Here is a 21786-nt window from a genome sequence, read left to right as displayed (position 1 = left end):
AAAGCAAAACGTCTTGTTAGCATAAAAATTCTGAATCGTGGCTGATTTCATCATTATTATTATTATTATTATTATTATTATTTTTGAGACAGCGTCTCTCTCTGTTGCCCAGGCCGGAGTGCAGTGGCACACCTCTGCTCACTGCAACCACCGCCTCCCAGGTTCTAAGCGATTCCCCTGCTCCAGCTTCCGGAGTAGCTAGGATTAAAGGCGCCACCACCACCCCCGGCTAATTTTTGTATTTTTGGTAGAGACGGGGTTTCGCCATGTTGGCCAGGCTGGTCTCGAACTCCTGACCTCAGGGGATCCACCTACCTCGGCCTCCCAAAGTGCTGGGATTACGGGTTTGAACTACCGCGCCCGGCTTGATTTCATGTTTTATGTGAAATTAACTTGTTTGCCTGGGTTAACAGTAACTAACTGATAATTACATATTATTTATCAATTTTTTCAGTTAATTGCTGACAGTGTAAGAAGAGGAGCCAAATTCATTTCAGACACAGTATGCAATTGTGTTTTAACCCCCCAGAGTAGTTACTTAAAAAAAAGCTCACATTATTTTAAATTTCAAAATACATGCCAAGACTGCTTGTCATTTTCTTTGGTAAGGCATCTGATTAAGTAGTTAACTAAGAACCAAATCTGTGAAGTAGGACTAAATAGTAGTGGGCTTCTTGTACTAGATAATATACATATGGTCTTTATGCTGAAATTTATTATGTGCCTACTTTCTTTTTGTCTTAGTCTGTTCTGCATAGGTAAATGTTTGGATTATCTTACCAAGCTGGCCAATATCAATGCTACCAGACTATTGGGTAAAATTAATAATAATCAAAGCTAACGTTTTGTGGTTTGCACAGTGGCATTGTTTTTGTCTCTGCTTAGACAAAATTATGAACTGATCTGTTTTTTTGTTTTGTTTTGTTTTTGTTTTTGGCCTTGCTTCACCATAGTCACAGAGTGACCCTTTCTGATTAGTTGGTGTTCTATAGGAAAATCATAGCCTAGCTGTGAATGTCAAGCTATCTCCCAACACTGGGGTGTAGCTGTGTCAGGTCAGTCCCTGGATGTCAGGGATGATTTTCTCATGACTGGTAGATCTGGCTAAAAATGCATATTAAATAGTAGTGTCAGTGAACTGACCCTTCAAATGAGTATTTTCCCTTGTATTTTTTTTTTCAGTGACCTATTATTGATTTTTTCTCCATAAAAGTTATTCTAGCTTAAGACCAAAATAATTTAGAGGAGTTAATATAATTAAAATACGGTAATTCTTCCTCACATGCAATAGGCAGTTTCAGTTACCAAGGGTTAAACATGATCTTGAGGCAGGAGAATAGGGTCTGGAGGCAGGGAACCTAAGGCGGATTCATGCTGACTTCCTAGAGCTAAATCAAAAGGAAAACCCCAACTTTCCACACCTAAGTAACAAAAGCACCCGAAGCTACTCCCTTTGCAACCACCCTTCCTTTTTTTTCTGCGTGGCAGATAGAAAATTGAAAGTATCCCTGCTTGGTCGCTTTCTGCAACCAATCAGACGTTTGGGTAGGAGTGTAACTTTGTAACTTCACTTCAGCCTCTAATTGGTTGTTTTTCACAACCAATCAGACTGATTGCGGGCTAGTACTTCATTTACATAGAGTGTACACCAAGTAACCAATGGGAAACCTCTAGAGGGTATTTAAACCCTAGAAAATTCTGTAAGGAGGATTTTGAACCCCTATGCTCAGGTGGTTCCCACCCTGTGGAGTGTACTTTGTTTTCAGTAAATCTCTGGTTTTGTTGCTTCAATATTTCCTTGCTTTGTTTGTGTGTTTTGTCCAATTCTTTGTTCAAAACACCAAGAACCTGGACACCTTCCACTAGTAGCAATCTGAAAATATTAAAAAGAAAATTCCGGAAATATTCATAAGTTTTAAATTGCGTGCCAGTCAAAGTAGCATGATGAAATCTCATGCCATCCAGCTCCATCCCACTTGGGACGTGAATCCTCTGTTTATCTAGCATATCCATGCAATAAACATTACTCTCTCGTTAGTCACTTAGGAGCTGTCTCAGTTATGAGATGGACTGTTGCAGTATCACAGTGCCCTTATTTTAGTTTTATTACAATATATTTTTATAATTGTTCTATTTTATTATTAGGTGTTCCTCCTAATCTCTTACTGTGCCTAATTTATAAGTTAAACTTTATCATAGGTATATAGAAATCGGAAAAAACATAGTATATATAGAGTTTGATATTATCCAGGGTTTCAAGCATCCACTGAGGATGTTGGAATGTATCTCCAAGGATAAGGGGAGAGGGGCTATTGTATACTTTTAAAAGAATCTATTGTTATAAATTTTATAGACTATCAATCTTAAAAATTTCAACAAAGTCTTCGTTTTTCTATTTACTTTAGAAGCCATTTTCTGGCAATGGAAAATTTCTGGTTAGGCATTTCCTAAACTGTATTCTTTAACTTAATAGTAGTTGTTCTTTATTAGTAGGCATCCCTACCACCCAAAGATACCTATGATCAAATTTGAGAAAGATTGTCTCTACGTGGGATAGTTAGAGTGTATTATTAATGACTCTAAGAAGTTAAGAAACAAACACATTTGTTTAAATGGTTCCAACAGTTAATTGTCTTCCCCAGATTTCTTTCCTGTAGAAAACATGCAGTTTGAGACTTACTATAGCAATCGTAGAATAAACTGAAAGTTCATTGTTGTGCTGCTCTTTAAATTTCACAATGTAAATACCCATTTATGGTTTAGTGCTCTTTGATATAAAGTTTGGATTTTTCTGTGATAGACATTTATATTCAATACCAATCACAAAAATTATCCTAATGGCAAAAAGCACTTACTGTGTGAAACTATCAGATTTTATTTACAATCCCTTTGAATCTAATCCAAAGGGATTGGTTTCAATTTTCTGAAATGTGCAAATATTTGAGTGATTTGAGTGCCAACATACATATACCACAGTCTCTGCCTTGAAGGAACATAGCAGATGAAAATGGACAGGTAGACCATTACATTATAATAAGATGATGATTTTATCCAAGTCATATATAAACAGGATTCAAGGAGAAAAGCACTTATGTCCCTTTGGTATGTTTAGGGATGGTGTCACACAAGAGAGGGGAGCATCCAAGGTAAGAATTGAAAGATGACAAAGAGTTTGCTCAGTGACTAAGCTAAAGGAAGGGCAATTTGTAAAGGTTTGTTTGGTGGTTAAGAAGAACATGAAAATAGGAAGTTCAAGAGAATGGAGAAGAGTTAGAAATAACACATTTTGGAGTGTTTGCTAAATAATTTATTAAACCAAAAATTCATCTGAGAAACAGACACCTCTTTAAAAAATTTTTTAATATAAAAATAGAGGTGAGGTCTCACTGTGTTGTCCAGGCTGGTCCCAAACTCCTGGCTATAAGTGATCCTCCTGCCTTGGCCTCCCAAAGTGTTGGGATTACAGGTGTGAGCCACTGCATCCAACCAATATGTGCCTTCTTGACATTAAACCCAAATATTTTGTTTTTTAAATGTTTGTAGTATAGATTTTAAAAGACTAGGGAGCAATTTGAAGATGGATTTGTTGTATTAGATCGAGCTCATTCTAACAGGGCCTTAGGGAGAGGGTGGGGAGCAATGAAGGCAGGAATAAATAAATGGAATACTGTTTACCAGCAACCTTGAGGACAGACACTATGTCTGTCTGGCACATCCTAGTTTGATCAGTGTCTCTTATGAGTGTTAAGATAGTATTTTTGGGCCAGGTACAGTGGCTCACACCTGTAATCCCAGTGATTTGGGAGGCCAAGGTGGGCGGATCACCTGAGGTTGGGAGTTCCAGACCAGCCTGACCAACATGGGGAAACCATGTCTCTACTAAAAATACAAAATTAGCTGGGCATGGTGGTGCGTGCCTGTGATCCCAGCTACTCAGGAGGCTGAGGCAGGAGAATCACTTGAACTCGGGAGGTGGTGGTTCTGGTGAGCTGAGATTGTGCCATTGCACTCCAGCCTGAGCAACCAGAGCGAAAATCTATCTCAAAAAACAAACAAACAAACAAACAAACAAAAAACATAGCATTTTTTGAATTACAGTATTCGAAACAATTTTGTTTTTTTTAAGACAGTCTCACACTATTGCCGGAGCTGGAGTGTAATGGCACAATCTCGGCTCATTGCAACCTCTGCCTCCTAGGTTCAAGCGATTCTCCTGCCTCAGCCTCCTGAGTAGCTGGGATTACAGGCACCCGCCACCACGCCTGGCTTATTTTTTGTATTTTTTAGCAGAGACGGAGTTTCACTATGTTGGCCAGGCTGGTCTGGAACTCCTGACCTTGTGATCCGCCTACCTCGGCCTCCCAAAGTGCTGGGATTACAGGTGTGAGCCACTGCGCCTGGCCCGAAATAATGTTTTAATCAGAAAAAAATTAATAAAATATCACAATCTTCTTTCCCTTTTGTTAGTAAAATTGTGCTTTGATAATGTCTTTTTTTTTTTTTTTTTTTTTTTTAAGAGACAGGGTTGTACTCTGTTGCCCAGGCTGAAGTGCAGTGGTGCAATCATAGTTCACTGCAGCTTTGAACTCCTGGGCTCAAGCAGTCCTCCTGCCTCAGCCTCCTGAGTAGCTAGGGGACTACGTCACATGCCTCCATGCCTGGCTAATTTTTATTTCATTATTTTTGTAGAGACGGGTGTCTCGCTAAGTTGCCCAGGCTGATCTTAAACTCCTGGCCTTAAGTGATCCACCCATCTTAGCCCCACAACATGCTGGGATTACAAGCACGAACCCCTGTACTTAGCCTGCAAATAAATTTTTGTGTGAGCCTCAAATTATGGTCAGGATAGAGATAGACTCTTACCATTTTTATAGCCCTTCATATATCTCGTCTAGATTGCCTAACCAGATCTAAAACAGTGCAAATAAACTATAATGTACATTTAGATATAACTTGAGCAACAAAAATGAAAATAACTTCTCTTCAAGGCTTTACATTATCTTTATTTGTTTTACCATTTGCTTCAGTTTAGGGAGAAGGACTTCACAGAAGTCTTTTAGGGGGTCAGTGTAAAAGAACTTTCACAGAAATATTTAGGTACATTTTTTAGAAATAACAGGCATGACAGTAATTTCCTTGGGGAAAAATGTTTAATATCACCATACTCAGAATACATTTTTGTGAATATGCAATTATTTAGTATACATTACAAAATCCTCAATTTTAGAAAGTTTCCAACTGTCTAAATATCAGAAGAATCCAATATTTTGGTACAAAGATGAAACATTTCCTATATTATAGCAAAATTAAAATCTACCCGTATTCTAACATTGAGAAATGAGATAAAACACAGTATTATAAAGTCTACTTTATAGGAAAGATCAAGTGACCTCAAAGACTTTACTATTTTCATATTTTAAGACACATGATTTGTCCTATTTTAGTAACCTGGTTCATATGTTAAACAAAGTGTAATGTGAACAGCAGAGAGGATTTGTTGGCAGAAGATCTATGTTCAATCTAGAACTATCTAGATCACAGACATTTCTATTCCTTGTGCAGGTTGGCACATAGTAAATGCCCAAATGAATAAAGAAATCGAATTAACAAAGATGTCTTCATGTGTAAATCAGAGGTAATACCACCTACCACACAGAATGTAAGGAAAAAGAGCACAAATAAATACCAAAGTGCTTTATAAAATTCTGAGTTATTTTAAAAATCTGTGTTCATAGGTTTGTTATTTTACACAAAATACCAAATTTCAAATGAACTCCAGTACTAGATTTTGATGTACTATTTTATTTATAGCTATGTTTTCCTTTTAACAAAGATACCATTAACACCACATTTGTTTGGTGTTCATTTTAAAGGGTAAAAATGTTGTCTTATAGCTCCTTCAATAAAACACCATAATTCAGGTCAAATGCCAATGTCCTGTACCTCCTTTGCTAAGTCAATATAAGGAGGAATCTGTTTTGTTTCAAAACAAAAGCATTTGATTATAAAAAGGTCTACAGTTTATAGTTCTTACTGAATTCCAATTCAACAGCATTTACCAAAGGGACTTTATAGCTATTTCTTTTGTAGCATTTATCATATTGTGTTATAAATATTACTTCTCTCAAGAGATAGAGCAACTTGAGGGCAGAAAATAATGTCATATTCCTTTGTATATCAAGTACCTAGCCTTTGGCTGGTTCTTTGTAGAGGTTGGTACCCAATAGACAGAGGACAAATAAACAGAAGATCTGTGTTGTGACCAGCAGAGGAAAAAAAGCTATTATAATTTCAGTTAGTTTTATGGTCAGGGTGATTAAAAAAAAACCTATTGAACTGAAAGCAGGATTTTAATAGACTCCTTTTAGGTTTTTCTCTGTGAATAAAGCTAGTTCAAAGGTAGACAAATGTATACTAATAAAACAATTCGATGCAAACAGTTTGGAGCATGTTGTCAGGACAGTAAAACGAAAATGACAGAGAAAACACAGAAAAGTTTACTCTAAAATTATTGAGTAGTAGTTTATTTAATACTGTCAAGTAACAATGAATGAAGATGAAGTAACCTTGTCAAAAAGTTGTTGTATTTTGCAATATTTTATTTTTATGATTTTTAAAATTTATTAAGATTTCAAGGTATTATTGTAGATGGGAACTGGGCTACGTAGTGTTTTGTATCTGGGGTGAAGGGTGAACTACATGAGAGTGGTTATACTTGGAAAAAATAGCTTTTATTCAAATGATTATTTGTCCAACTTATTTTGAGTTATAAGGTAGATGTGGTCAGTAAATGTTTGATGATGATTATATGCTGGTGAAAAGTTATTTGAAACCATACTAGAAAAAAATAAATATGTAATGACAATTCCAAGGAACTACATCTAATACTTAAGATAAAGATAAAATAACTAGCAAGATTTATAACATCCACAAAAAGATTTTCATAAATATCTGTTTTAAATACCTCATGGGCATTCTAAGAGACTTTTCCTACCTTTGCATTTCCTTGGGAGGCATTCCTTAGTAAAGAGAGTGCTAAAACTGTAAAAGAATTCTTACTAGGATCCAAGCAAATGCAATCCTAAACAGTTGGCAAAAAGAGGGATTTTTTTTTAAAATCATAAATTAGCTATTACTTTACAGAAAAGTTTTACAGCAATTTATGACTTAGGTTTATGCTACCTTCATATGTTAGTATCACCAGTTTGAATTAAATAAGTTGAGTTAAATAACTTGATTATATATTAACACATTTTTACATGATTTCAACAAAGGTGTTTGAAGCAAAGGGTTCCTATTAAACATTAGTGAAATAAAGCAAACCCTTTAATTGTTCAAGTGCCAATGATAAGAATAGTTCTGATACTTTTATTTTGTAAAATAATTAGCATTTGTATACCACTATCACAGACATACACATATTTCTATAGGGAACATTTAATTTCCCTTATGCACTATGGTTGCTTTATTTGTTTTTGCTGTTGTTGTTGTTGTTGTTTTAGAGACAGGGGTCTCACTCCATCGCCCAGGCTGGAGTGCAGTGGTGCAATCACAGCTCACCACAGCCTCAACCTCCTAGGTTCAAGTGATCTTCCCACCTTACCCTCCCAGGTAGCTGGGAACACAGGCATGCTGGTTGCTCTATTTCACTCACTAAAAAAGGAGATAAAAAGCAAGCTGATGTCTAAGATAAACTGATGCCATTTTAAGTTATTAATACAAATTGTGAAGATATAAGTAGTTTCCTGTGATTAAATTTTACTGTGGGTTTATGAAGAGGAAAAAAAAAATCCCACTATATTGATATACTATTTCTGAGGTACAGCATGCATTTAGAAAGTAGTTAAAAAGAAAACAAAAAACCTTAGGAGTTCTGGTTATCAATCAATACGTAAGCACCAATTTTGAAGTTGGAAATGTAAGGTTTTTATTATGAGAAAAAGAGGAGTATACATTTACTTAGCTAGGTCCTGAACTCTGAATTATTTTACAACGTTTTCTTAGGTGAATATTATCAGCTACTAGATTTTACTAGTTTAAAGTACTTGAGGCCTTACCTAGTTTAGATGACTCAATGGTACTTCACATTCAAATATTTTCAAAATATTTTACAACCTATTTTAAAATCTAATATTCTTACGAGAGAGGCCATGACAAGCTCACTTTTACTGGTAAAACAAAATATAGAACATTTTAATTTAAAAACTTGCCCTGTACCTTTTTTTTCTATAAATTTTTCAAATCACAGTGCCAATTATAATTTAATACAAAACCCAGCAGTTTTAAGGTCATGTAAATGTTGGTTAACTGTTATTTAGCATTTATTTAGAATGCAATATGCCAACTTTGGTACAGGAAAAAATTCTTTTCTAATGTAAGTTAAACATATTACTTATCATAAGCGGTTCTTTTAATAGTAGTTTAAAAAGACAGAAACAAAAAACACCTTTCAAACATACAATTTATTGGCAAAAATTTTAAGTCCGTAATTCTAATGTAAGGCACTTCCATTCATTTTCAAATAAAAATTTCATACAAATTTTTTTATTCTTTTGTAATCAAGTCTTCACAAATTATACAGTAATGTTACTTCAAGTAAAACTTTATTAAATAATGCATTTTGGCGTAAGTGCCATAATTATCTTTACTTCTGAAAAGAATGAAGGATAGGCATCAAGCTCTGTGCAAGCTAAACTGAAATGAAGGTACTCTTGGTCTGTTTTAGATTTAGACTCGGCAGTGTTTTATCTTGTTGATCTTGTTCAAGGATCTTAAAATCTTCCAAAGGAAGAGTGCTTAAGGCAGTTGGTAAAATGTGTTCTGATGTACCTTTAGGTAATACACTATTCGCTTCTAAATTCTTTACCAAACAAGTGGCTTTGATCCATCTTCGAGTTGCTCTGCGTTCCTTTTGTAGGCAAGTTTTCATTTTTCTTCTTAAGCTTGCTATTTCTTTTTCCAGTTTAATGATTCTCTTTTTTGCCTCCATAGGATTCCTAAAGGCATAGCTGTGTTCAAGTAGTACTTGCTGACTACTCATGTTTGATTTTAAATTAGATGGTCCAGCTGGGGAACAACTGTTGTTTTTCTTCAGAAGATTCCTTGACTTGAGTTTCTGAGCCGAATAAAATTAGAAGGTTGAACATAAATTATGAAATATCACAAATAAGCAAATAGTGTCCAGTTTTGGATAACAGAGTATTTAAACTGTTCTTTTAAAAGTCAATATCAAAACCTTAATAGGAAACAGCAGCAGCCATCTCATGTAATCCAAGATTAAGTTTTTTAACTGGCTGAATAAACTCTAGTCACCTACTTCTTTTTGTCCCATATCCAGAGAGATTCAAACATTGATTTGGAAATAGACAATGGACGTCCAAGGTTTTTTCCAAATTATTGACTGTGATTCTATAGAGACTTTAAAGATCCTTTGCAATTTACTAAGGTCAATTTAGAATATATGTAGATATTATTTATGATATTAATTTGATCCCCTTTTAATTAAATACCATTTTCTCAATCTGATGAATATTTTAGAACCAGGGTCCTACTTAATGAAAACTGAAGGATCTGGAGAAATATATTCTTAAGTACCAAGTTTCTAAATATATTTACCTATTCATTTTTGATAGTTACATATGTCTTCAAGGATTTAAAATCTGGCTAGGAACATTTGCCAAAATCAGGAGATTTGTTTTGCTTTTATCTTTCATTCAAATGGTCATCAAGTCCTGTTAATTCTACCCACTAAATATTCCCACTATGAATCCTCTCCTCTCCGTCATTCTTTTTTTTCCTTTCTCTGTTCCACAGTAAGGCTGAACACTGTCATTCTCGATGTCACTACTTACACTGGGCCTCTATCATATCTGTTCTGACTGTATTATTCTTTATTGATCTCTGCACTTCATTTTGATCCTCATTAATCCACATTCTGCCATGAGAATAATTTTTCTAGAATAGTTGACATTTCTATTCTGGCCAAATTATTCTTTGCCTACCTATTATCTCAAGGGAAAAAAAATCTTTACATGGCATACTACACAATTTAGGATCTCACCCCATTCTGCAGTTTACCATCTTGATTTATACTCCAGCAATACTAAGCCACTGAGAGTTTCCAGATTATATCATATCCTCATAAGTCTGTGTCTTTTATTCATAAACATTTATTGAAACACATACTATGAATTCCTGGGGACACAACACTGAACAAATAAGACAATATGGTTCCTATCCTCATGAAACCTCAGTTAGTCCCTCTGCCTAGGGAATTGACAGGGACTCTTTTTTGATCTTTGTATCTCTAGCACTGAGCTTAGATTCTGGCATAATGGAAAGTTTCCTTGTATTTATTAAATAAATAATCAAAATGTCAAAAATAAGGTACATTTCAAATTCAGTATTTGAGTATATACTATGTCCCAGACACTGTTTGAGGTGCTGAGGATTCACACACGAAAAAGACTAAGTTCTTGCCCTCCTGGAGCTTTTCTAACATCAGTGGTAATTAGCTTACCACAATCTGGTCTCCCATTCAGATTATAACTCATATACATTTAAAAGTTTAACTGTTACAAACAAGAGAAACAGTAGTTTTCCTCTCTCAGAGGAAAACATGTTTGTCCTGCCTTTCAAAGCTAAACTATTTGTGTTCGTTTTACCCTTTCTTACCCTTGGTGACCCTGTCTTTCCCAGCTAGGTTTTCCTCTCTGGTCAGATCTTCCCTAACTAGATAAAACATTGTTTTAATTCATTCGTCTTATATCTTAATTCTTTCATTTTTTAATTTTACTTTTTTTGCTTCATTTTTTCTTCATTCTTTCCTTTTAAATATCAGTTGCTAACATTTCCTACTCACCCCTTAGCCCACTGGTTTTTGATCTCATCATGCAACTGTAATTATTCTGTGCAAAGCCAAGATCCCTTTCCTCTGTTTTAAACTCCCAAGGCTTTAAAGCCCGCTCTAAATGCCCAAGCTCTCTGAAGATTTCTGTTATGTCTGCCTCCCTCTGAACTTACATTCTTTGGTGTAACTCTGGCTGTGCTGCTCTTAAAGTACTTTACACATGTTATTTGTATGTCATTTTAAAATCAGAACACAGTGATGCTGGAAGTTTCATTACTTATATGATTTTTCAGTTTTACCAATGGTACAATTATTAATAATAATTGGTAATAATGTAAAATTCCAATATAGTAAAACAATTTGGATTGGGGAAAGAATATTGGAGTCAGGAGACCCAAACTCTGATTCTAGCCTGTACCTTTACTGTACAAAAGGAAGGTCTGCAACTTTTTTGAGGCATATCACTATAAATGAATCTCAGTTAATAACTGCATAAACAAAAAGGAATGGGTTCTAAAAATGGTTTTAAAAACAGGAGAGTAACATTACCTACCATAGACTTTATATGGGTACAAAAATCAAAAATGGTTGGAACAGCATCCATTTTAAGTCTTCGAGTTTGTCCTGTTAGGTCAAAACAGGAGGCTTCAAAGTGCTTTGAACAAAGAAATGTGTGTTTTCCTGGCACAAAATTTTTGCGCCTAACCAGGCGAACCCATTCTTTTCTTCTTTTAGGATCCAAAGGAAACCTTAAACAAAAAAAAAATGCAACTCAAGTTCCAACTATCATAATTCTGGTTGCACCTAAATGATTAAAAGAAATTTCGAAGATGATTAAAAGTGTGTCCCATTTACATAGAAAATGTTAAACTCACAATATCCAGACACTGAAACAGAAACCAATTCATGGTAATGTTTTATAAGTTTGAAAAACTTAGTCAGAAACTGACTTGAGTCGTTGTATATTTCAGGGCTTTTAAAAAGAGACACTTCTTCCCAATTAGCCCTTAATCTGGGCAGTAAAATAAAACATGACTAAACTGATTTAGATCAAGTTTAAGTAGAACCATTATAAGCAGGAATAATTTCACCATGCTTTAATCTGCTGCTGATATATGTAGTCAAGAAAAATCAGGTATCTAAAGATTAAATTTTGTCAAGGAAAGCCTAGGCAGATGCCAGTACTCCTTCCTCTATGTCCCATCATTATGACACTTACCACATTATTTTGTAATTTTTCCATTTTAATTTCCAATGACATAAAGATTATAAATTTCTTGAGGACAGGGATCATTATATCTTGGCATGTATTTATCTTTGACACTTAGCACAATGCTTTGCAAACAGCAGGGATTCAACAAAATTTGCTAAATTAATACAAATACAGAATAATAATATTCTGTATGTAAACAACAAATATTTTTAAAAAGTCAACTCTTTAATTATGTAGTGCAGCAGAAAGCAAACTTACAAAAACGTAAAATGCTTTGTAGCAATGTTTTTCCTTTCATATTTCAAGTATAAAATACAGTTGACGCTTTAACAACATGGGTTTGAACTACACAGGTCCAATTATATGTGCATTTTTTTCAATAAATATATTGGAATTTGAAACAATTGGAAAAAACTTGCAGACAAACCATGTAGCCTGGAAACATTGAAAAAATTAAGAAAAAGGTATGTCATTAATATATAAAATATATGTAGATGCCAGTCTATTTTATCATTTACTACCATAAAATGTACACATACTAGTCTATTTTGTCATTTACTACCGTGAAATACATAGATTTTAAAAAGTTAAAATTATCAAATTTTGCAGACTGTACATGGCATCATTCAGTCCAGAAGAATGTAAACAAATGCAAAGATGCAGTATAATGATAACTGCATAAAACCAACTGTAGTACATACTGTACTACTGTAATAATTTCATAGCCATCTTCTATTGTGGTGAGCTCAATAAGTGCTGTTGAGTACCCACTTAAAGTGCCATGTAATGCTAATTATCTCTGTCTGAGCAATTTGTCTCTCCAGTAAGTTGTGTATCATGGCAGAAAGTGATTTCTCGCAGTTCTTGCATATTTTTCATTGTATTTAGTGCAATATCATAAACCTTAAATAATACCATGATACCCATATGAAGTGCCATTAGTGATGATGGATGTGCTCTAAGAAGCAGAGTCATGACAATACAAGAAAAATTTGAATTGCTTGAGGGATATATATATCCCCCATAGATTTAGGTGTGCAGCTGTGGTTGCCTGCCATTTCAAAATAAATAAATCCAGGACCATTGTTAAAAAAAAAAAATTGTCAAGCTGTTGCTACAGCTATGCCAGCAGGTACAAAGATCTTGTACTTTTTGTGAAATATCTTTCTATTCTGTATTGGAAATGCAGCTTTTATATGAGTGCACAATTGCTCTAAGAAAGTCATACCTATATTCCAGGACTACAGGTAGTTTTTTTTTAGAAAGAAAATTTTTTAGAAAAATCATATTAGAGTTTATATAGAACTCTGGAGAAAAAGTGAGGTTGTCATATGATAAAACAAAAGGAAGGTGAATGATCTGAAGCTGCAATTTAATGCCATCAGAGGATGTTTGATAATTTTAGAAAGAGGTTTGGCTTAAAAAATGTCAAGATAAGAGAGAAACAGCTTCTGCTGACCAAGAGGCTGCAGATGTTCCCGATGCCATTAAGACCATTCAAGAGAAAGGCTATCTGTCTAAACAGGTTTTTGATGCAGACAAAAATGCCCTTTCTTGAAAAAAAATGCCACAAAGGATATTTATTAGTAAGGAAGAGACGCAAACATCAGGACTTAAGGCAAGAAGGCATAGGCTAACACTGTTTTGTACAAATGCAGTTGGGTTTATATCAATTCTGCCCTTATCTACAAACCTGCTAAACCCTGAGCCTTGAAAAAGAAAGATAAACACCAGCTGCCAGTCTTTTTGTTGTAAAATGAGAGGCCTGGACACCGAGAACCCTTTTTCTGGATTGGTTCCATTAAATTTAGGAAGCACGTTGCCAGTAATGTACTGCCTTTTAAAGTTCTTTCCATTTTGGACAATGCCCCTGGCCACCAAGATCCGTGAGTCCAACACAGAAGGTGTCAAAGTGGTCTATTTGCCCTCAAATTCAATGTCTTTAATTCAACTTCTAGATCAGAGGGTCACAAGTTTTAAGGATCATTACACATGGTACTCTATGGAAAGGATTGCCAACGTGATGGAAAAAAACCCCAACAAAGATAGAAAACATTATGAAAGTATACAAGGACTGCACCATTGAAAATTATTACAGAAAAAGTGGTAAAAGACACCAAGCCCAAAACAATAAATTCCTGTTAAAGAAAACTGTGTATTTGTGTGTGACCTCACAGTCTTTATGACAGAGCTGATAAGGGAAATCATGAAAGAGATTGTTGATATGGCAAAAAAGGTGGACAATGACAGGTTTCAAGATATAGATCTTAAAGAAATTCAAGAACTGATTGAAGACACCACACCAGAGGAATTAACAGAAGACTGCTTGATGGAGCTGAGTGCTTCTGAACCACTGCCAGATGATGAGGAAGAAGTTGTAGAAGAAGCAATGCCAGAAAAATTGACATTAGAAAATCTGGCAGAAGGGTTCTGATTATTTAAGACTGCTTTTGACTTCTTTTATGACATGGACCCTTCTATAACAGGGTCACTGAAACTAAAGCAAACAGGGAAGAAGGATCGGTACGATATAGAACCATTTTTAGAGAAATGAAAAAGAGTAAGACAGAAATTATGATATATTTCCATAAAGTTAGACCGAGTGTGCCTGCCTTTCCTGCCTCCCCTTCCACCTCTTTCACCTTTGCCATGCCTGAGGCAGCAAAACCAACCCCCCTCTTCCTCCTCCTCCTCAGCCTACTCAATGTGAAAACAACAAGGATGAATACCTTTATAGTGATCCACTTCCACGTAATCAATAGTAAATATATTTTCTCTTAAGTTTTTTTTTTCTTTTTTTGAGACAGAGTTTTGCTCTCGTTGCCCAGGCTGGAGTGCAATGGCGCCATCTCGGCTCACTGCAACCTCCACCTCCCAGGTTCAAGTGATTCTCCTGCCTCAGCCTTCTGAGTAGCTGAGATTACAGGCACCTGCCACCATGCCCGCCTAATTTTTGTATTTTTAATAGAGACGGGGTTTCACCATGTTGGCCAGGCTGGTCTCGAACTCCTGACCTCAGGTGACCCACCTGCCTCGGGCTCCCAAAGTGTTGGGATTACAGGGGTGAGTCACCATGCCTGGCAGGATTTTCTTAATAACATTTTCTTTTCTCTGGCTTACTTTATTGTAAGAATACTGTATAGAACACATGTAACATAAAAAATGTGTTGATTGTTTGTGTTATTGTTTAAGGCTATTAGTTCAATTTGGGGGGAATCAAAAGTCATACTCTGATTTTCGACTCTGTGGTGAGGGAGCTTCTGCACCCCTAAACCCTGTATTGTTCAAGGGTCAACTATATACTGATATGCATCCAGTGTGTACCTGTTAAGGAAGAGACAAATATAAGGGGCTCTCTCTAAAAATTATACCGGTAACTTGGAAATATAAGAATCAACAGTCGCACGTAGTCAGCTTGTGTAAAACTCTTTGGTTTGACTACATTATCCTTTAGATATTAATTATGAAATCACTGGTGCTTAAAAAGAACCACAAAATCCAAGTTAGAAGATCATGTGGTTCAGAAGCCCCCAAATGCAGCCTCATTAGGTAACAGCTTTGGGTATATCGCATATACTAGGTTTGCTAACATTACCAGCAATGAGGGGCACAAAGAAATGAATGTCTGGATTTACAGTCAACACTCTCCCATCTTCTGTCTCCATCCCCCTCAACCCTATAGGCACCCTGATCTGAAGATACTAACATCTGTGTATCACTCCACAATTCACATATGCATTTTTTTTCTATTTTACAAGAAAATAGAGTTTTTTTTGTTTGTTTGTTTGTTTGTTTTTTTGAGACGGAGTTTCACTCTTGTTGCCGAGGCTGGAGGGCAGTGGCAGGATCTCAGCTCACTGCAACCTCTGCGTCCCGGGTTCAAGCGATTCTCCTGCCTCAGCCTCCTGAGTAGTTAGGATCACAGGTGCCCGCCACACCTGGCTAATTTTTTTTTTTTTTTTTGTATTTTTAGTAGAGACGGTGTTTCCCATGTTGGCTAGGCTGGTCTCGAACTCTTGACCTCAGGTGATCCACCTGCCTTGGCCTCCCAAAGTGCTAGGATTACAGGTGTGAGCCACCGCGCCTGGCTGAATAATTTTCTGATAACTTATTTACTCTGCCTAGCCTCACCTCTTAACAACAATCTAGTCTCATTTCAAAGATCTCTGTCCCAGTATTTGACAGTTTGGAAATATTTCCTAAAGACTAAGCAAAAAATAAGGCTTTAAACATATTTCTTCTTGTCAGGGCCTCGATAAAGACTCAATAAATAAGTACTATCATTGTATTATTATTTGTGTAAGACTCTTCCACTCTAAGACTGCCTTTCAGATATTATTCAGGTCCTTAATTCTCTTTCTTTTAAAGCTCTTTTTAAAACTAGCTCCTTAATTAGGAAATCAATGCCTTGAATCAAACCTTAACTTGACCAGATTCTACTTAAGACTGTTAAGGAATCCTATCTTATTAAGGAAGTTTTCCATGATCAGAAGACTGGGTTAGATGTTGCTATAGCACTGATATCACAGTTTTTTGGTTACTTTTCTATCTTTCCCACTGGACTGTAAGTTTCTCTAGGGTAGGAGCTATGTTTTTCACTGCTTTGTCCCTTAGTTTAGCATAGTATCTAGCATAGTACCTGTTACGCACTCAATGAACTTTTCTGAATCAATGAATCAATGAACTAATGAGGTTAATTTGGCACTACTAGTCTTTAGATTTTTAGATTCATAACAGGATGTGAATAATCAATGATTTTATATTTAATTTTGGTGTAATGTTTTTGTACAGCACTAACCTTGACCATGTTTTGGATGTGTTGTTTGGACTTTTCTCAGCACATTCAAAGAGTGGGAGATATAGCCATAAGCTAAATTTAGGTTCACCTTAATTTAATAATAAATCATCACATAAATATGATGAAATTAATATTATGGTAAGAGAAGGATATATTCTTATCTATACAGTAACAGAACCAGGCTCTTACAAATATTTGATGTTTTGAAAAGTCACTCACTAGTTTAAACAGTGCTATTTTGTGTGCATCTTCAATAATCAGTTGAATGCCTCATACATTCCAAGCACTGTCCTAGGCACTGAAGACACAGTAGTAAACAAAATAGACATAGTACTTCTCTTCCATGAGTGTATACTGTAATGGGGAAGGTAGGGAATCAACTAGCTGGATGCAATGGAACAGTGGCCACTGTCTCTGGACTCAAACCAGGGCACCAATCCTTGCTCCTCTGCATAATATCTGGGTGACTTTAGGCAAGTTAACCTTTTTGGGTCTCCTTTTTATCATATATAAAGTGGTGATAAGAATGGCGCCTAGTGTGGTCATAAGGATTAAATGAAAAAATGTCAGTAAATGCTTAGCCCAGTGCACAGTACCTGCTAAATACTAAATAAATGCTATTTATTATTATAATAAAAGTAACTACAAGTGTCCATGAGTCTTATAAAAGGGTAAGTACAAGATTGTATGGAATCATAAAACAGGAAGAGCTAGTCTAGTCAGGAGGCCCTAAAAATTATAGGAATCAGGTAGGAAAGTTAGGGTGGGTCAGTAGAGTGTTAAGAATATCTTGGGGACAGAGAATAGTGTTATGAAACAACGCTGGAGGACCTTCTAAGTCAAAGAGTAATTTTGAACCTTGTCCACCTTATGCAAAATGGCAATTGTAAGCCATTAAAAGGCTGAATTGTGAGAGCTGATTGTTAACAGAAAATCTGTGAGCCAGTTGTTAAACACAGCCATTATTAAAATTAAATTAATATAAAGTTGCAATTAAATAAATTAAAATGAAAAGGTAATGAATACCAAAATCCCCAAATTTCCTAGTGATTTTACTGTTACCTTTACTCTTAAGGTTGTCTGTTTTATCTGTATGGTGGAAGTACTACAGAATAGTGTGAGACTGCACATCTCTTCCCAACTCCATAATCAGTGATGTTATATTGATAGCTTGAAACTAGACTTGGTAGTAGTATTTACATCATAGAAGGTGGGGAAACACTACAAATCAGGGCTTTTTCCCCTCCCTAGAGAACCATTTATTAAATATTTAGCAACATACTATTGATTATAGAAGAGTGGCTAGGAGTGCATGGATGGAAACAGTGAGCCAGTTAAAAGCCTACTGTAATAATCTAATCAAGGGGTAATGGTGAGAAGTCAAGGGAGGAAGACTTCCAAGTTTCCAGATGGGTAGTGTCTTCATTTACTGAGAAACAGAGTACAGGAAGTGGGGGTATGTTTGGGGAAGGGCAGTTTGTCAATATAGATAACAAATCTGGGTAACTAAAAGACCAGAGAAATACTGAGTAGACACTTGCCTATAGGTCTAGAACTCATTAGACAGAGATGGACTGGAGATACTGATTTGGGAGGCATCAACAAGTAGATGCTGAGACAACAGAACAGCTGAAATTATTTTGATATGAGTGTGAAGACCTGGGTTAAGGAGTAGAGAGAAGAGTAGCAAAGGAGATTGAAGACAGGCCAAAAAAGTAAGAAGATAATCATAAAATTAGTGTCAATTAATTTAAAAGTAGAGAGTATTTCAAAGAGGAAATGATCACACACCATGAAAAATGAATGTAGAGAGACATAAAGGTCATGTTAGCAAGAGCAATTTCAGATTACTGGGGAGACTTAAGACTAGAGTTGGCTAAGAGGTAAAAAAGATAGAGACAGTAAGTTTAGGCAAAATAACTTGCACATGGAGATACAGAAGTCTACTAATGGCCAGGCGCAGTGGCTTATGCCTGTAATCCCAGCACTTTGGGAGGCCGAGGCAGGTGGATCACGAGGTCAGGAGTTCAAGACCAGCCTGGCCAATATGGTGAAACCCAGTCTCTTCTAAAAAAATATAAAAATTAGCCAGGCATGTGGGCATGCACCTGTAGTCCCAGTGATTTGGGAGGCTGAGGCAGGAGAATCGCTGGAACCCAGAAGGTGGAGGTTGCAGTGAGCCGAGATCGCACCACTGTACTCCAGCCTGGGTGACAGAATGAGACTCTATCTCAAAAAAAAAAAAAAAAAGTCTACTCATGTCCCAGTAGTAAAGGAGTGAATCAATTGAACCTGGTTTGTATTTATGAAATAGGAATGTATTTTTATTATAATGAATACTATTTTAAGACCTAAATTTCTGAGGTTACACATGAAAATATTCAATTCATAGGTAAGTTTTATGCATGTTATTGTACCACCATCCATCTTTTTTTTGTTTTTCTTGACCCTGGCAATACAGGGTCTCACTGTATTGCCCAGGCTGGAGTACAGTGGCACAATCACAGCTCAGTGCAGCCTAAACTTCCCCAGTTCAGGCAGTCCTCCCACCTCAGCCTCCCAAGTAGCTGGGACTACAGGCATGCGTCACCACGGCCAGCTAATTTTTTGTATTTTTTTGTAAAGACGAAGTTTCACCATGTTTTCTAGGCTGGTCTCAAACTCCTGGGCTCAAGTGATCAGCCCACCCTGGCCTCCCGAAGTGCTGGGATTACAGGTGTGAGCCAACACACTGGGTTAAACATTGTTATTGGTGTCTGGACTACCCTCTCTCATCTATCCAAATTACTAAATTCAGTAGTTTCTCCTAGAACATTTCTCAAATCTGTCCCCTCCTCTCCAATTCTACTCTAATATCACCCTAGTCTAGAAAATTGGGTGGACTTTCCTTGTTTTATTTACTACAGCTTCCTAACTAGTTTTTCTCTGTCAGCTCACACCTTCTCTAATCCAATGCTGATTGTGCCAGCAACTGAGTACAGGGTTTAGTTTAGTTGACGTTGTAACAAGATTTCCCTGTGAAGGAAAAAATAGGTACATTAATATTCTGTAATAAGTTCCTTTCTCATCAAGTTCATTCCCGATGATGCTTGACCAGCACTTTCAGTAACACTACGATTCTCTACACTGCAACCAGAGGACTTTTTAATATGCAAATCTAATCGTGCCATTCTTTTTTTAAACCCTCCATGGCTTCTTAAGTACTCTTAGGATAAAACAGAAAATACTTAAGTAGCATACAGGACCAAATCTGTCATCCTTTGGTCTCATTTGAAATATCACATCCTTTGAGAAGTGTTCTTTGACTTTCCAAGACTAAGTCAGGTTTCTTCTGTGGCACTTAATTATAATGATTTATGTCTTTCTCCACCACTAAATTCTAAACTCCAGGAGGATTAGAACTTTCTGGATCCTTAGCACAATGTCAGGTAATTAGGAACTCCGTACATACTTGATGGATGAATGAACAAAGCACTACATATGCATGAACTAGTTTAAAAACAGAAACATCACAAGATTTTTTTTAAGTGGCAGCTTTTAATAAAAGTACAGTTCGTAATAGTGAGGTAGGGAAAAAGGTCAAGGATATAATTTCTACATACTAACATCACATACGTTGTTAGGTATATAAAATATATAAAATCAGGACCGGTGTCACTTAACTTTTTAATGTGTCTTTTCTTGAGGCACGTGGCAGGCACTTGCAGAGAAGGTAAACATTTACAGAGTACCTGTTATTTTCCAAGCATTGTTCAAAGTGCTTTCAAGAGTTCTGGTTTGACAGAACTAAAGAATTTTGATTTTTCTTCCAGCAAACAAAAGAAAACCTAGGTTCTTTTTATTACTCTGTTCTAGTAAGAACAGAAAGGTTATCTTTTGCACTTTAATTAACATCGCTTAATTCCATGGCTATCAAAGATGACTCAATTCCTCCGCAGAATTACTATGTGACTATTAGAAATCTAAATGCCTCCCAAGTCAATTCATCTAGTGAGAATTTCCTAATTTTAACGGGAACACAGCAGGCTTTTACGGTGATTGCTGATTGAATGGGAAGATCTCTTTCTCCCTTACGGCGTCATTCATGTCAAGACCCGGTCTAACAGAGGAATAAAAGAGTAGAAAATTACGATATCCTCCTGTTACTTTTTTACTAAGGGGTAATCACCAAACAGTACTTGGATTTCTTTTAGAAAATGAGTAAAGCTTCCCCGAAAGCAGGGAAAAATTGGGCAGATTTGAGAAAAACAAAGGACGTATGATGCTTCCCTGCTACCAGCTGGGAAAGTTATTAGAATTAGGAGAATCCTCCTGTTCCTTCCACACAAGCGATAGCCAGAATAGGAACTCCAGTTTCCGTCACCCCCACTCCCTGCCCAGGTTACCTGTGGAAGCTGATGTTAATGTGCTTGTTGTAGGTAGTGGCACAGCCCGCCGCGGCGCAATTGGTCGGCATTTCCCTTTCCCACTCATTCAGCGCCCTTAAGTCTCTACTGAGGCGCTGGCTGCTAAGCTTCCTTCGGGCAGAGGCTGGACAATCGAGGCAGGCGTGCCTTAATCGTGAGAGCTTAGTCGTGAGAGCGGAGTGGGAAGAAGGGGTGTGTATATGGGGGCGGAGGCGAGGGAGGGTCAGCCTTCCCTTTCTCTTTATTAATATGGCGGACTAGAGCCCACAGAACTGGCCCTCCTGGAGCTCTAGTCGCCTTCGCTTGACTTCACCAACATGGCGGACACAACCCGTTCTTTCTCCCCGCCCCCAAAAGGGAGCGGATCTACTGCGTTTCTTCGGCAGCGGTCCTCACAGCAATTAAAAGGAAGTGTTTTCCCCTCCGTTTTACAATAAAACTCTCTCAAGGATGCAACTAAGAGCAGCTCCACCTACTTCTGCATGCACCCAGCTGTACCAGGCCAGGTCCTGCAGTGGGT

General features: G+C 36.6%; 1 protein-coding gene across 1 annotated transcript; it reads right to left on the bottom strand.

Annotated features, from left to right (window-relative positions):
* Window positions 1-5131: 5131 nt before the first annotated feature.
* On the bottom strand, window positions 5132-21514 carry THAP2 (THAP domain containing 2). The gene is made up of 3 exons (XM_050750068.1): window positions 21246-21514; window positions 11403-11598; window positions 5132-9115 (listed from the first exon to the last, which is right to left on the bottom strand). The coding sequence occupies exons 1-3, from the start codon at window positions 21314-21316 to the stop codon at window positions 8690-8692; spliced, it is 693 nt and encodes a 230-aa protein (XP_050606025.1). The 5' UTR covers window positions 21317-21514; the 3' UTR covers window positions 5132-8689.
* Between the last annotated feature and the right edge of the window lie 272 nt (window positions 21515-21786).

This window comes from Macaca thibetana, chromosome 11 (assembly GCF_024542745.1).
Source record: "Macaca thibetana thibetana isolate TM-01 chromosome 11, ASM2454274v1, whole genome shotgun sequence".
In the NCBI taxonomy this organism is placed as follows: Eukaryota; Metazoa; Chordata; class Mammalia; order Primates; family Cercopithecidae; genus Macaca; species Macaca thibetana.
This window is presented reverse-complemented; position numbering and strand designations above follow the sequence as displayed.

Excerpts from the sequence above, each read along its gene's own strand:
- THAP2 (XM_050750068.1), bottom strand. The coding sequence starts at position 21,316 with ATGCCGACCAATTGCGCCGCGGCGGGCTGTGCCACTACCTACAACAAG. Across the intron at positions 11,599-21,245 it reads ATTAACATCAGCTTCCACAG|GTTTCCTTTGGATCCTAAAA; the intron begins GTAACCTGGGCA and ends TTTTTGTTTAAG. Across the intron at positions 9,116-11,402 it reads GTACCCATATAAAGTCTATG|AAACTCAAGTCAAGGAATCT; the intron begins GTAGGTAATGTT and ends TATTCGGCTCAG.